The following is a 12703-nucleotide window of genomic DNA, read 5'->3' as shown; positions in this document are numbered from 1 at the left end:
ACAGCCAATTGAATAAGGTCTTAAATGTGATAGGAATGCATCCGACAGGAAAGTGTGATTATTGTCAGGAAACAGAGACAGTGGAGCATGTATTGCTACAGTATGGGCAGTGTCAAAGTTGCTTTTTAAACATTTAATTGAACCTTTATTTAACTAGACAAGTCAGTTAAAGAACAAATTCTTATTTACAATGACGGCCTACACCGGCCAAGCCCAGGCGACGCTGGGCCAATTGTGCACTGCACTATGGGACTCCCACTCACGGACAGTTGTGATACAGCCTGGATTCAAAACAGGGTGTCTGTAGTGACGCCTCACACGCTGAGATGCAGTGCCTTAGACCGCTGTGCCACTCGGGAGCCTTGAAAGAGAGAGGCTGAGATCTAGCATAGTTTAAAGATTATTTTGAGTAGAACGTCATTAGATATAGTCTCGAATATTGTGTTATCTTTTTTAAGAGCAACGTGGCTGGCAGGTAGATTTTCGTTTCTCCGTCTCTGGCCCACGCTCCAGTACAGTAGGTGGCGATAATGCATCATAACGTTCGATGCCAACCGCGGACAAACCCCACTGAAGAAGAAGAAGAAGAAGACGAAGAAGAGGGAATATTGAGCGTACGGTGGTAGCAACACACACAAGGCAAGCAAACTCAAAACGATACGTGGATTCTCATCGAATAGTTAGTTGGGTGAAAGGCCATGACACACATGTGCAAACAAGCTGAAAACGCATAGGAATAAGAGGAGTCATTTTCACCGGACCATGGGAAACTGAAATAAGATTTTAAAATAAATATTATTCGCTGACTAGTAAGTAATTTATCAAGAATCTGCCATTTACCTGCCCGCGCGTTAGCTATCAGGTCGCTAGTAAGGTATTGCTAGCCAGCCGCATTGCCTATTTGGCTGTGTGGTAGTTATAGGTTTGGATACAGTAATATCAGGTCAATTCGACGGACATTCCATTCGAGCTACCGGGCGGTACTCAACCATGCCATGTTTTATTGGAGGTGTATCAAGTTGGCTGGCTAGTTAGCTAGCTAGCCTACCACACTGAGTCTGACTGGAACAGTATTGCAACGACAGTTAACAGACAGTATGTGGTATTACTATTCCATATAGCTAGCTATGTATTGTCCCCCCCCCCCCCCCCCCCCCTCCCCGATTTTTGTTTTAAATAACTAACGTTAGGTAGTTACTTTGAAATATATTTGTCTCGATCGGGCTCTGTTTTTGGCCCAATTACACTTTGCACGTCGGGGTTTCCCTCAACATATATTTATAAACGCATTACTTTTAACTTCAAATCCAGCTACTACTGTTAGTAGTTTTTCGACTTGGAAAATGGATTCGGGTATCGAAAAGGAATGTAGCGCTCTGGGAGGGCTCTTCCAGATCATCATGAACGACATGAAGGTAAGAGAAGTTCACATTGGTTAAATAACATTCGTAGTACAGTAGATATAACTCAAATGGATGTTTAAAGGTTATCTGGTGAGACACTTCAAGTAGTAGCTATCGAGCTAAGTTATTTGCAGTTTGCCACGTTTTTACGGCTTGCCTCGGTATTCATTTTGCCAACCCAAAGTGTGACTGAGGTAAAATTGGTTTTGTATTAGAATTTCGGTGGACAATTGGTTTTCACTCGTTAATAGCTATTTACTCAGCATGGCATGACTATGAACATGGCATTTTCAGATTTTGGGGTGAACGGAGAACCCCCTCTTCTATCCTCCCCTGGTTCATAATATCTAATTTTCATAGTCATGTCACGCATTGGTTTAAGCTGCAGTATGTACATTTTTTTTGTTTTGTTGGGGGGGCACAATAATAGAACGTTAGAAGGCGTGGATTGTTCTCCATCCACCCCTGATTCTGAATATACCGTTTTCATAGTCATGGCATGGTTGGTTCAGTAGTTATTGATGGGATAATTGAATATCCAATATAAAACAAATTTTACCAAGCTAAAACAAATGCAACAGGCTAACTAATGTTTGCCAACTTGCTGGTAGACCAACTCTACTTGCTTTGATGTTAGCTGGCTAGCTAACCCAAGCTGAAGTAGATCAAACAGGGCCATCCATTTTACCTGTAGCCCCTGGTCAGATGTTCTACTAACTAGTGAACGTTAGCAAGCTGAATTATAAATCTCCCCATGTATTTGTTGAATCTATTGCAATTATTTGCACGTGTGACTGAACACCAATAGCACTCACTCACTTCTGAATTGTTTCCATTCGATTGTGCACAGGTGAGCAGGAAATTGGTCATTGTAAAATGCATAAGGCCACTCTTGTCTGTGAACAATACTATTGGGGAGGGGGTTACAGTAGACCTAACTTTTCCTGAATAGCAGTAGAGTGTATAAAGGGGAGACTGTCTTAGACGGCATTTGGGCTCTTTTTATCTATCTTTGGTCATAAATTAAGGTAATTAAGGCCATGAAGTCACCCAATGTCAGTGACTGTTATCCTGATTGGCAGCTGACATTGGCAGGGTGTGAGTTGCATGTGGCAGCAGCACCCAGCAAATTACCAGCATGGCATCCCCACCATATGGCCATATATTCCCCTCATATTCATATTTAATTTACTTACAAGCACCTAGGCCTATATCCTTGGATTAAATTTATAGATCTACCCTTGGGCATGATACTGTGATTGCAACCAATGTCCTTTTTTTAAATTAAAGGGTTAAATTAGAGATAAATTGAGTAGGCTATTTCAGGTTGGGCCTAGGCCATTTTGCCCCACAGCTTCCCCATCTGAACAGTCAGTTAACCCACTGTTCCTAGGCCGTCATTGAAAATAAGAATTTGTTCTTAACAGACTTGCCTAGTTAAATGAAGGTAAAAGAAAAGAAAAAATCTACTGTTTGCTCAATGCCAACACTTAAAGTCCATGGAGAATAAGAGCAGCTGCCCACTGCACTGAGGCTAGGAAACACTGTCACCACCGATAAATCCATGATAATTGAGAATTTCAATAAGCATTTTTCTACGGCTGGACATGCTTTCCACCTGGCTACCTCTACCCCTGCCAACAGCTCTGCACCCCCCACAGCAATTGCCGAAGCACCCCCATGCTTCTCCTTCACCCAAATCCTAATGTTCTGAAAGAGCTGCAAAATCTGGACCACTACAAATCAGCTAGGCTAGACAATCTGGACCCTTTCTTTGTAAAATGATCCATTGCAATTGTTGCAACCCCTATTACTTGCCTGTTCAACCTTTTTCGTATCGTCTGAGATCCCTAAAGATTGGAAAGCTGCCGCGGTCATCCCCCTCTTCAACGGGGGAGACACTCTAGACCCAAACTGTTACAGACCTATATCTATCCTGCCTTGCCTTTCTAAAGTCTTCGAGAGCCAAGTTAATAAACAGATCACTGACCATTTCAAATCACACCGTACCTTCTGCGCTATGCAATCTGGTTTCCGAGCTGGTCATGGGTGCACCTCAGCCACGCTCAAGGTCCTAAACAATATCACAACCACCATCGATAAAAGACAGTACTGTGCAGCCGTCTTCATCGACCTGGCCAAGGCTTTCGACTCTGTCAATCACCACATTCTTATCGGCAGACTCAACAGCCTTGGTTTCTCAAATGACTGCCTCTCCTGGTTCACCAACTACTTCTCAGTGTGTCAAATCGGAGGGCCTGTTGTCCGGACCTCTGTCAGTCTTTATGGGGGTGTCACAGGGTTCAATTCTCGGGCCGACTCTTTTCTCTGTATACATCAATGATGTCGCTCTTGCTGCTGGTGATTCTCTGATCCACCTCTACGCCGATGACACCATTCTGTATACTTCTGGCCTTTTGTACACTGTTTTAAAAACCTCCAGACGAGCTTCAATGCCATACAACTCTCCTTCTGTGGCCTCCAACTGCTCTTAAATGCAAGTAAATCTAAATGCATGCTCGTCAACCGATCGCTACCTGCCCGTCCATCCAGCATCACTACTCTGGACCGTTCTGACTTACAATATGTCAGAGCAGCTTACCGATCATTGCACCTGCCCATTTGTAAATAGCCCGCCCAACTACCTCATCCCCATATTGTTATTTATTTTTTCTCCTTTGCATCCCAGTATCTATACTTGCACATTAATCTTCTGCACATCTATCAATCCGGAGTTCAATTGCTAAATTATAATTATTTTGCCACTATGGCCTCTTTATAGCCTTACCTCCCTAATCTTACCACATTTGCACACACTGTATAGATTTTTTTCTATTGTTATTGACTGTACGTTTGTTTATCCCTTGTGTAACTCTGTGTTTGTCGCACTGCTTTGCTTTATCTTGGCCAGGTTGCAGTTGTAAATGAGAACTTGTTCTCAACTGGCCTACCTGGTAAAAAAAAAAAGTGTTTCACATGACTACCTTATGGTAGGGCCGTGGATCAGAAAACCAGTCATTGTCTGGTGTGACCACCAATTGCCTCATGCAGTGCGACACATCTCCTTCGCATAGGGTTGATTGGCTTGTGGAATGTTGTCCCACTCTTCAATGGCTATGCGAAGTTGCTGGACACGTCAATCCAGAGCATACCAAACATGCGCAATGGGTGACCTGTGTAGTGAGTATGCAGGCCATGTAGGAACTGGGACATTTTCAGATTCCAGGAATTGTGTACATCTTCTTGCGACTTGGCTGAGCAGTTTTTATAGAAAACTGTGGGATCAGGACAGTACCTCTGCTGTGCTGTTTTGTACTGTTCAACGTACTCCCACCCCACATACAGTACCAGGCAAAAGTTTGGACACCTACTCATTCCAGGGTTTTCTTCATTTTGAACTATTATTCTACAATGTAGATTGTTTACAGACAGATTATTTCACTAATTATTCACTGTATCACAATTCCAGTGGGTCAGAAGTGGACATACACTAACTTGACTGTGCCTTTAAACAAATTGGAAAGTTCCAGGAAACGATGTCATGGCTTTAGAAGCTTCTGATAGGCTAATTGACATAATTAGAGTCAATTGGAGGTGGTAGATGTATTTCAAGGCTTGCCTTCAAACTCGGTGCCTCTTTGCTTGACATCATGGAAAAAATCTAAAGAAATCAGCCAAGACTTCAGAAAAAAATTGTAGACCTCCCCAAGTCTGGTTCATCCTTAGGAGCAATTTCCAAACTCCTGTAGGTACCACGTTCATCTGTACAAACACAAGTATGCAAGTATAAACACCATGGGGCCACGCACCTGCCATACCGCTCAGGAAGGCGATGCGTTCTGTCTTCTGGAGATGAACGTACTTTGGTGTGAAAAGTGCAAATCAATCCCAGAACAACAGCAAAGGACCTAGTGAAGATGCTGGGGCAAACCAGTTCAAAAGTATCTATATCCACAGTAAAACGACTCCTATATCAACAACCTGAAAGGCCGCTCAGCAAAGAAGAGCCACTGCTCCAAAACCTCCATTAAAAAAAGCCAGACTACGGTTTGCAACTGCACATGGGGACAAAGATCATACTTTTTGGAGAAATGTCCTCTGGTCTGATGAAACAAAAATATAACTGTTTGGCCATAATGACCAACGTTATGTTAGGAGGAAAAAGGGGAGTCTTGCAAGCCGAAGAACACCATCCCAAATGTGAAGCACAGGGGTGGCAGCATCATGTTGTGGGGGTGCTCTGCTGCAGGAGGGACTGGTGCACTTCACAAAATAGATGGTATCATAAGGATGAAAAGTATGTGGATATATTAAAGCAACATCTCAAGACATCAGTCAGGAAGTTAAAGCTTGGTCGCAAATGGGTCTTCCAAATGGACGTTGACCACAAGCATACTTCCAAAGTTGTGGCAAAATAGCTTAAGAACAACAAACTCAAGGTATTGGAGTGGCCATCATAAAGCCCTGACCTCAATCCCATAGAACATTTCTGGGCAGAACTGAAAAACCATATGCGAGCAAGGAGGCCTACAAACCTGACTCAGTTACACCAGCTCTGTCAGGAGGAATGGGCCAAAATTCACCCAACTTATTTTGGGAAGCTTGTAGAAGGCTACCTGAAACATTTGACCCAAGTTAAACATTTTAAAGGCAATGCTACCAAATACTAATTGAGTCTATGTGAACTTCTGACCTACTGGGAATGTGAGGAAAGAAATAAAAGCTGAAATAAATCACTCACTATTATTCTGACATTTCACATTCTTAAAATAAAAGTGGTGATCCTAACTGACCTTAAACAGGGATGTTTTTACTGGGATTAAATGTCAGGAATTGTGAACGACTGAGTTTAAATGTATTTTGCTAAGGTGTATGTAAACTTCCAACTTCAACTGTATTTACTCAAATAAACGGAAGTAAAATAACTTAAGCCTGCTACAACAGTAGCAAGGCTATATACAGAGAGTACCGGTACAGAGTCAATGTGTGGGGGCACAGGTTAGTCGAGGCAAAATGTACATGTGGGTAGAGGTAATGCATAGATAAACAGAGTAGCAGTAGTGTAAAAATAGGGGGGGTTCCAATTAGTCCAGGTAGCCACTTGATTAGCGCATGTTATAAAATGACATTTATCAGTGTTCCACCATTATTCTTAAATAAAATAACCATATGCAATTTCATACCCGTGTCTTGTGCAACATGAAAGTCAATTTTCGACTGAACGACTAAAGAAATCTCAACTTCACGACTTAAGCAGGAGCACCTTCATCATGCAATACATGAGCAAACAAGTTAGAATCCCCGAGCTGACACGGTACAAATCTGATGTTCTGCCCCTGAACAAGGCCGTTAACCCACTGTTCCTTGGTCGTCATTGAAAATAAGAATTTGTTCTTAACTGACTTGCCAAGTTAAATAAAGGTGAAATAATTTTTTAAAATGTGTACACAATGGTTGCATTATTTACACATTGCAGACTTTTTGGGGGGTGGTGAAACACTCAAGGAATGTGTCTACCTTGGTAAAAGTAGTGTTGCAGCCTCACGTCATTTCCAATATCGATGAGCCAGATATCAATAAGCATTCACGCCCCGAGGTTATTCCCAATCAGTGTAGGCAATGGAGGGGTTAGGCATTGTAAGGGGATACAGCATTTCTACAAGGCCCCAACAGAGACCATAGACTAAATCAATGGTTGTGAGAAATAGCCTAATGGCAGTTTCCTGATTGATCCTCAAGCTGCCCTTCCCTGGACATTCCACATACACATTTGTAGGCCTAGGCTATATCTTTTGAACTTCAAGCCAGGGTACGAAGGAATGATGCGTAATTCCTCACAAAATTACAACAAAGGACCGATATTTTTGGACTGTCATGAAATTGAATCCATAGAATGGGACTTGAGGAAGGATTGTTCACATGCATACAAATGTCAAATATATTTGAGAAAAAATGAATCAAAGTCGGCAGCTTCAACATTTTGGCCAGTTGAAGTTGGAAGTTTACATACACCTCAGACAAATATATTTCAACTCAGTTTTTCACAATTCCTGACATTTAATCCTAGTAACAATGCCCTGTCTTAGTTCAGTTAGGATCATCACTTATTTAAGAATGTGAAATGTCAGAATAATAGTGAGTGATTCATTTAAGCTTGTATTTATTTAAACACATTCCCAGTGGGTCAGAAGTTTACATGCACTCAATTAGCATTTGGTAGCATTGCCTTTAAATTGTTTGCCTTCATTAGGGTAGGGGGCACTATTTTCACCTCCGATTAGGATTTTTCAACGCCGATACCAGTTAATCAGTCGATTTAAAAAAATTACAAAAGAATTACAACAATACTGAATGAACACTTATTTTAACTTAATATAATACATAAATAAAATCCATTTAGCCTCAAGTAGATAATGAAACATGTTCAATTTGGTTTAAATGCAAAAACAGTGTTGGAGAACAAAGTAAAAGTGCAATATGTAAGAAAGCTAATGTTTCAGTTCCTTGCTCAGAACATGAGAACCTATGAATGCTGGTGGTTCCTTTTAACATGAGTCTTAAATATTCCCAGGTAAGATGTTTTAGGTTGTAGTTATTATAGGACTATTTCCCTCTATACCATTTGTATTTCATTAACCTTTGACTATTGGATGTTCTTATAGGCACTTTAGTATTGCCAGTGTAACAGTATAGCTTCCGTCCCTCTAGTTAGCGCGTGCTAACTAGCTAGCCATTTCACTTCGGTTACACCAGCCTCATCTCGGGGGTTGATAGGCTTGAAGTCATAAACAGCGCAATGTTTGATGCACAACGAAGAGCTGCTTGCAGAACTCTCAAGTTCTGTTTGAATTAATGTTTACGCGCCTGCTTCTGCCTACCACCGCTCAGTCAGATACTTGTATGCTTGTATGCTCAGTCACATTATATGCAACGCATAGGACATGCTAGATAATATCTAGTAATATCATCAACCATGTGTAGTTAACTAGTGATTGATTGTTTTTTAGAAGATACGTTTAATGCTAGCTAGCAACTTACCTTGGCTTACTGCATTAGTGTAATAGGCAGTCTTTGTGGAGTGCAACGAGAGGCAGGTCGTTATTGTGTTTGACTAGTTAACTGTAAGTTTGCGAGATTGGATCCCCCGAGCTGACGAGGTGAAAATCTGTCGTTCTGCCCCTGAACTTGAAATCGGCCCTAATGAATTGGCCATTCCGATTAATCGGTCGACCTCTAGTCATTATGGCCAAACAGTTTATTTTTGGTTCATCAGACCAGAGGACATTTCTCCAAAAAGTACAATCTTTGTCCCCATGTGCAGTCCCAAATGTAGTCTGGTTTTGGAGCAGAGGCATCTTCCTTGCTGAGCGGCCTTTCACGTTATGTCGATATAGGACTTGTTTTTTTACTGTGGATATAGATACTTTTGAACTTATTTCCTCCAGCATCCTCACAAGGTCCTTTGCTGCTGTTCTGGGATTGATTTGCACTTTCCACTCCAAAGTACATTCATCTCTAGGAGACACAATGAATCTCCTTCCTGAGCGGTATGATGGCTGCGTGGTCCCATGGTGTTTATACTTGCGTACTATTGTTTGTACAGATGAACGTGGGACCTTCAAGCATTTGGAAATTGCTCCCAAGGATGAACCAGACTTGTTAAGGTCTACAATTGTTTTTCTGAGGTCTTGGCTGATTTCTTTTGGTTTTCCCATGATGTCAAGCAAAGAGGCACTGAGTTTGAAGGTAGGCCTTGAAATACATCCACAGGTACACCTCCAATTGACTCAAATTATGTACATTATTCAGAAGTTTATTTGAAGACATATTTGTCTGTAATTTTCCAGGCTGTATAAAGGCGCAGTCAACTTAGTGTATGTAAACTTCTGACCCACTTGAATTGTGATACAGTGAATTATAAGTGAAATCTGTCTGTAAACAATTGTTGGAAATGCACAAAGTAGATGTCCTAACCGACTTGGCGAACTATAGTTTGTTAACAATACATTTTTAGTGGTTGAAAAACGAGTGACTCCATAAGTGAATGTAAACTTCCGACTTCAACACTTATTTTTCTGATTTTTGGTTAAGGGCTTGTAAGTAAGCATTTCACTTTTAGGCCTACTACACCTTTTGTATTCGGTGCATGTGACATACATTTTGTAAACATTTTTGTAATTAAAAAAATATATACACTGCTCAAAAAAATAAAGGGAACACTAAAATAACACATCCTAGATCTGAATGAATTAAATATTTTTATTAAATAGTTTTTTCTTGCTGACAACAAAATCACACAAATTATCAATGGAAATCAAATTTATCAACCCATGGAGGTCTGGATTTGGAGTCTCCTGAGGGATCTCCTCCCAGACCTGGACTAAAGCATCCGCCAACTCCTGGACAGTCTGTGGTACAACGTGGCGTTGGTGGATGGAGCGAGACATGATGTCCCAGATGTGCTCAATTGGATTCAGGTCTGGGGAACGGGCGGGCCAGTCCATAGCATCCATGCCTTCCTCTTGCAGGAACTGCTGATACACTCCAGCCACATGAGGTCTAGCATTGTCTTGCATTAGGAGGAACCCAGGGCCAACCGCACCAGCATATGGTCTCACAAGGGGTCTGAGGATCTCATCTTGGTACCTAATGGCAGTCAGGCTACCTCTGGCGAGCACATGGAGGGCTGTGCGGCCCCCCCAAAGAAATGCCACCCCACACCATGACAGACCCACTGCCAAACCAGTCATGCTGGAGCATGTTGCAGGCAGCAGAACGTTCTCCACGGCGTCTCCAGACTCTGTCACGTCTGTCACGTGCTCAGTGTGAACCTGCTTTCATCAGTGAAGAGCACAGGGGACCAGTGGTGAATTTGCCAATCTTGGTGTTCTCTGACAAATGCCAAACGTCCTGCACGGTGTTGGGCTGTATAAGCACAACCCCCACCTGTGGACGTCGGGCCGTCATACCACCCTCATGGAGTCTGTTTCTGACCGTTTGAGCAGACACATGCACATTTGTGGCCTGCTGCAGGTCATTATGCAGGGCTCTGGCGGTGCTCCTCCTGCTCCTCCTTGCACAAAGGCGGAGGTAGCGGTCCTGCTGCTGGGTTGTTGCCCTCCTACGGCCTCCTCCACGTCTCCTGATGTATTAGCCTGTCTCCTGGTAGCGCCTCCATGCTCTGGACACTATGCTGATAGACACAGCAAACCTTCTTGCCACAGCTCGCATTGATGTCCCATCAAGCTGCACTACCTGAGCCACTTGTGTGGGTTGTAGATTCCGTCTCATGCTACCACTAGAGTGAAAGCACCAAAGCATCAAAAGTGACCAAAACATCAGCCAGGAAGCATAGGAACTGAGGGGTGGTCTGTGGTCACCACCTGCAGAACCACTCCTTTATTGAGTGTCTTGCTAATTGCCTATAATTTCCACCTGTTGTCTATTCCATTTGCACAACAGCATGTGAAATTTATTGTCAATCAGTGTTGCTTCCTAAGTGGACAGTTTGATTTCACAGAAGTGTGATTGACTTCTAATAAACCAATTGGGTACATTTGGGCAGTCTTGATACAACATTTTGAACAGAAATGCAATGGTTTATTGAATCAGTCTAAAACTTTGCACATTGCTGTAGTGGCCAAAATCTAAATTGCTCCTAACCTGGAATATTATATTTTGGCCTTTCTCTTGCATTTCAAAGATGGAACACACATACGCATGTTTTTTTTCTCTTTGTATTATCTTTAACTAGATATGGGTTATTTTCCTGCGTTTAATTTCACATTTCCACAAACTTCAGTGTTTCCTTTTAAAATGGTATAAGGAATATGGATATACTTGGTTGAGGTCTGAGCTACAGGCAGTTAGATTTAGGTATGTGATTTATGACAAATTGAAAAAAAAATGGGGCGAATCCTTAAATTAAGAAGCAACCTCTGCTAGTTCACTGGGCCTCAGTAGCCTTGTACACTGGGCAATGGGCCACTGAGAACAGTGCCTTAGGGCAAAGCCTGTCAGGTTACCCTGTCCTCCAATTTGCTGTTCTGGCCATAACATCTCCTGAAATCTCCAGTCTAGAACACCGACCTGGTCTATGTATTGTGGTTGTAACCGAGCAAGATGCTTTCTTTGCAGGTGCAACTGAGTGGGGGAAATTTAATTTAACAAGCCAATTATTTTGTCTTGAGCGCCACACTGATTTGCTGGTTTAACTGTAGCACAATGAATTAACATTTGGACACTAAATGTGCATTTTCTTCGATCATTTAACATGATCCTATGCTGACTATATATTGAGGAAGATGTTGCTGGCTGATTTTAATCTAGTTGTTGGGTCCCAACCTGTAAACATGCCAGTACTATTCTAATGGTTAAGACATCAAGACGTTATACACTCAAAAATGAAAATGTTCCTTGAGTATCCTTTAGGGGTTCTTCAAATTGAAACTGGAGGAAACCCTAAGTCCTTGGAATAACTTTTTTAAAAGGGTTCTTCAAATAACCCCCTTTAATGGACCCTCAAACCTTTATCAAGAACCTTTTGGTGTTAACTACCCCCCCCCCCCCCCCCCCCCCTATTTATTATTGTTGATGTTGATAATGATATGCATAACAATAACACAATTTTAGTTGTCATTGTTTGTTTATTTTGATTTTAGTGGCAAAGCAGAATTAAAAACCTAATTTGGATTTGAACTCCCAGCGGAGTCCCAAGTCCAATGGGTATATCCTCTGGCGTGCTGCTATTCTCCGTATCCATAGCCTGAATGATTTTGCAGTGCTTTGTGATTGGTTTCCTCTTATATTGATCGGAGGTGTAGGGAGGGTCGAGTCTGAATCAAATGTTTAATTATACAGATTAAACAACATGCACACACAAATATTCATACCTTGTATTTTGTGGTAAATGTTAATGAGAAACTGTTTTGAAGAGGTAAGGGAGGAGTATGGTAAATGTGATCTGCGTAACATACCAATACAAATGTACATACCTTGTGTATGCCTCGTCTGTATACCTGCAGACATAAAAGTGATCAGTTCAGTAATCTGCACCCAATACAGCTAGCCTTAAACAGTTCTTATAGCCTACATATTTGTACCTTTTTGTTGATAGATATCTATCAAATTGTCTGTTTTAGAAAGATTTGCGCAAATATGATAATATAGATGGCATCATTATCAAAAAACATATACATTTAGTTCATTCGAGGGACAAACCTTAAATGAAAAATTTGAAGATCTCAATTTTTAAGGTAAGTGCCTGCACCTGCTGTCCTTTCAAATCCAAATGTTTCAGT

The 12703-nt window shown here is 41.7% G+C and overlaps 1 protein-coding gene across 2 annotated transcripts in view; it reads left to right on the top strand.

Moving 5' to 3' along the window:
* Positions 1–589: 589 nt before the first annotated feature.
* The window catches only part of LOC109890640 (protein MTSS 1-like), a 127221-nt gene continuing 115107 nt past the window's right edge, over positions 590–12703 (top strand). The window contains exons 1-2 of one of the 2 annotated variants that reach the window (XM_031827318.1): positions 590–809; positions 1312–1415. In XM_031827318.1, the coding sequence (XP_031683178.1) occupies positions 1344–1415 (72 nt within the window). In that variant the 5' untranslated portion in view covers positions 590–809; positions 1312–1343. Of the gene's footprint in view, positions 1096–1311; positions 1416–12703 lie in introns of both variants that reach the window. The other variant, XM_031827308.1, reaches the window with a different exon arrangement.

This window comes from Oncorhynchus kisutch, linkage group LG1 (genome assembly GCF_002021735.2).
Source record: "Oncorhynchus kisutch isolate 150728-3 linkage group LG1, Okis_V2, whole genome shotgun sequence".
Lineage (NCBI taxonomy): Eukaryota > Metazoa > Chordata > Actinopteri > Salmoniformes > Salmonidae > Oncorhynchus > Oncorhynchus kisutch.
Note: the sequence above shows the minus strand (reverse complement) of the source record. Positions and strands in the feature narration are given on the sequence as shown.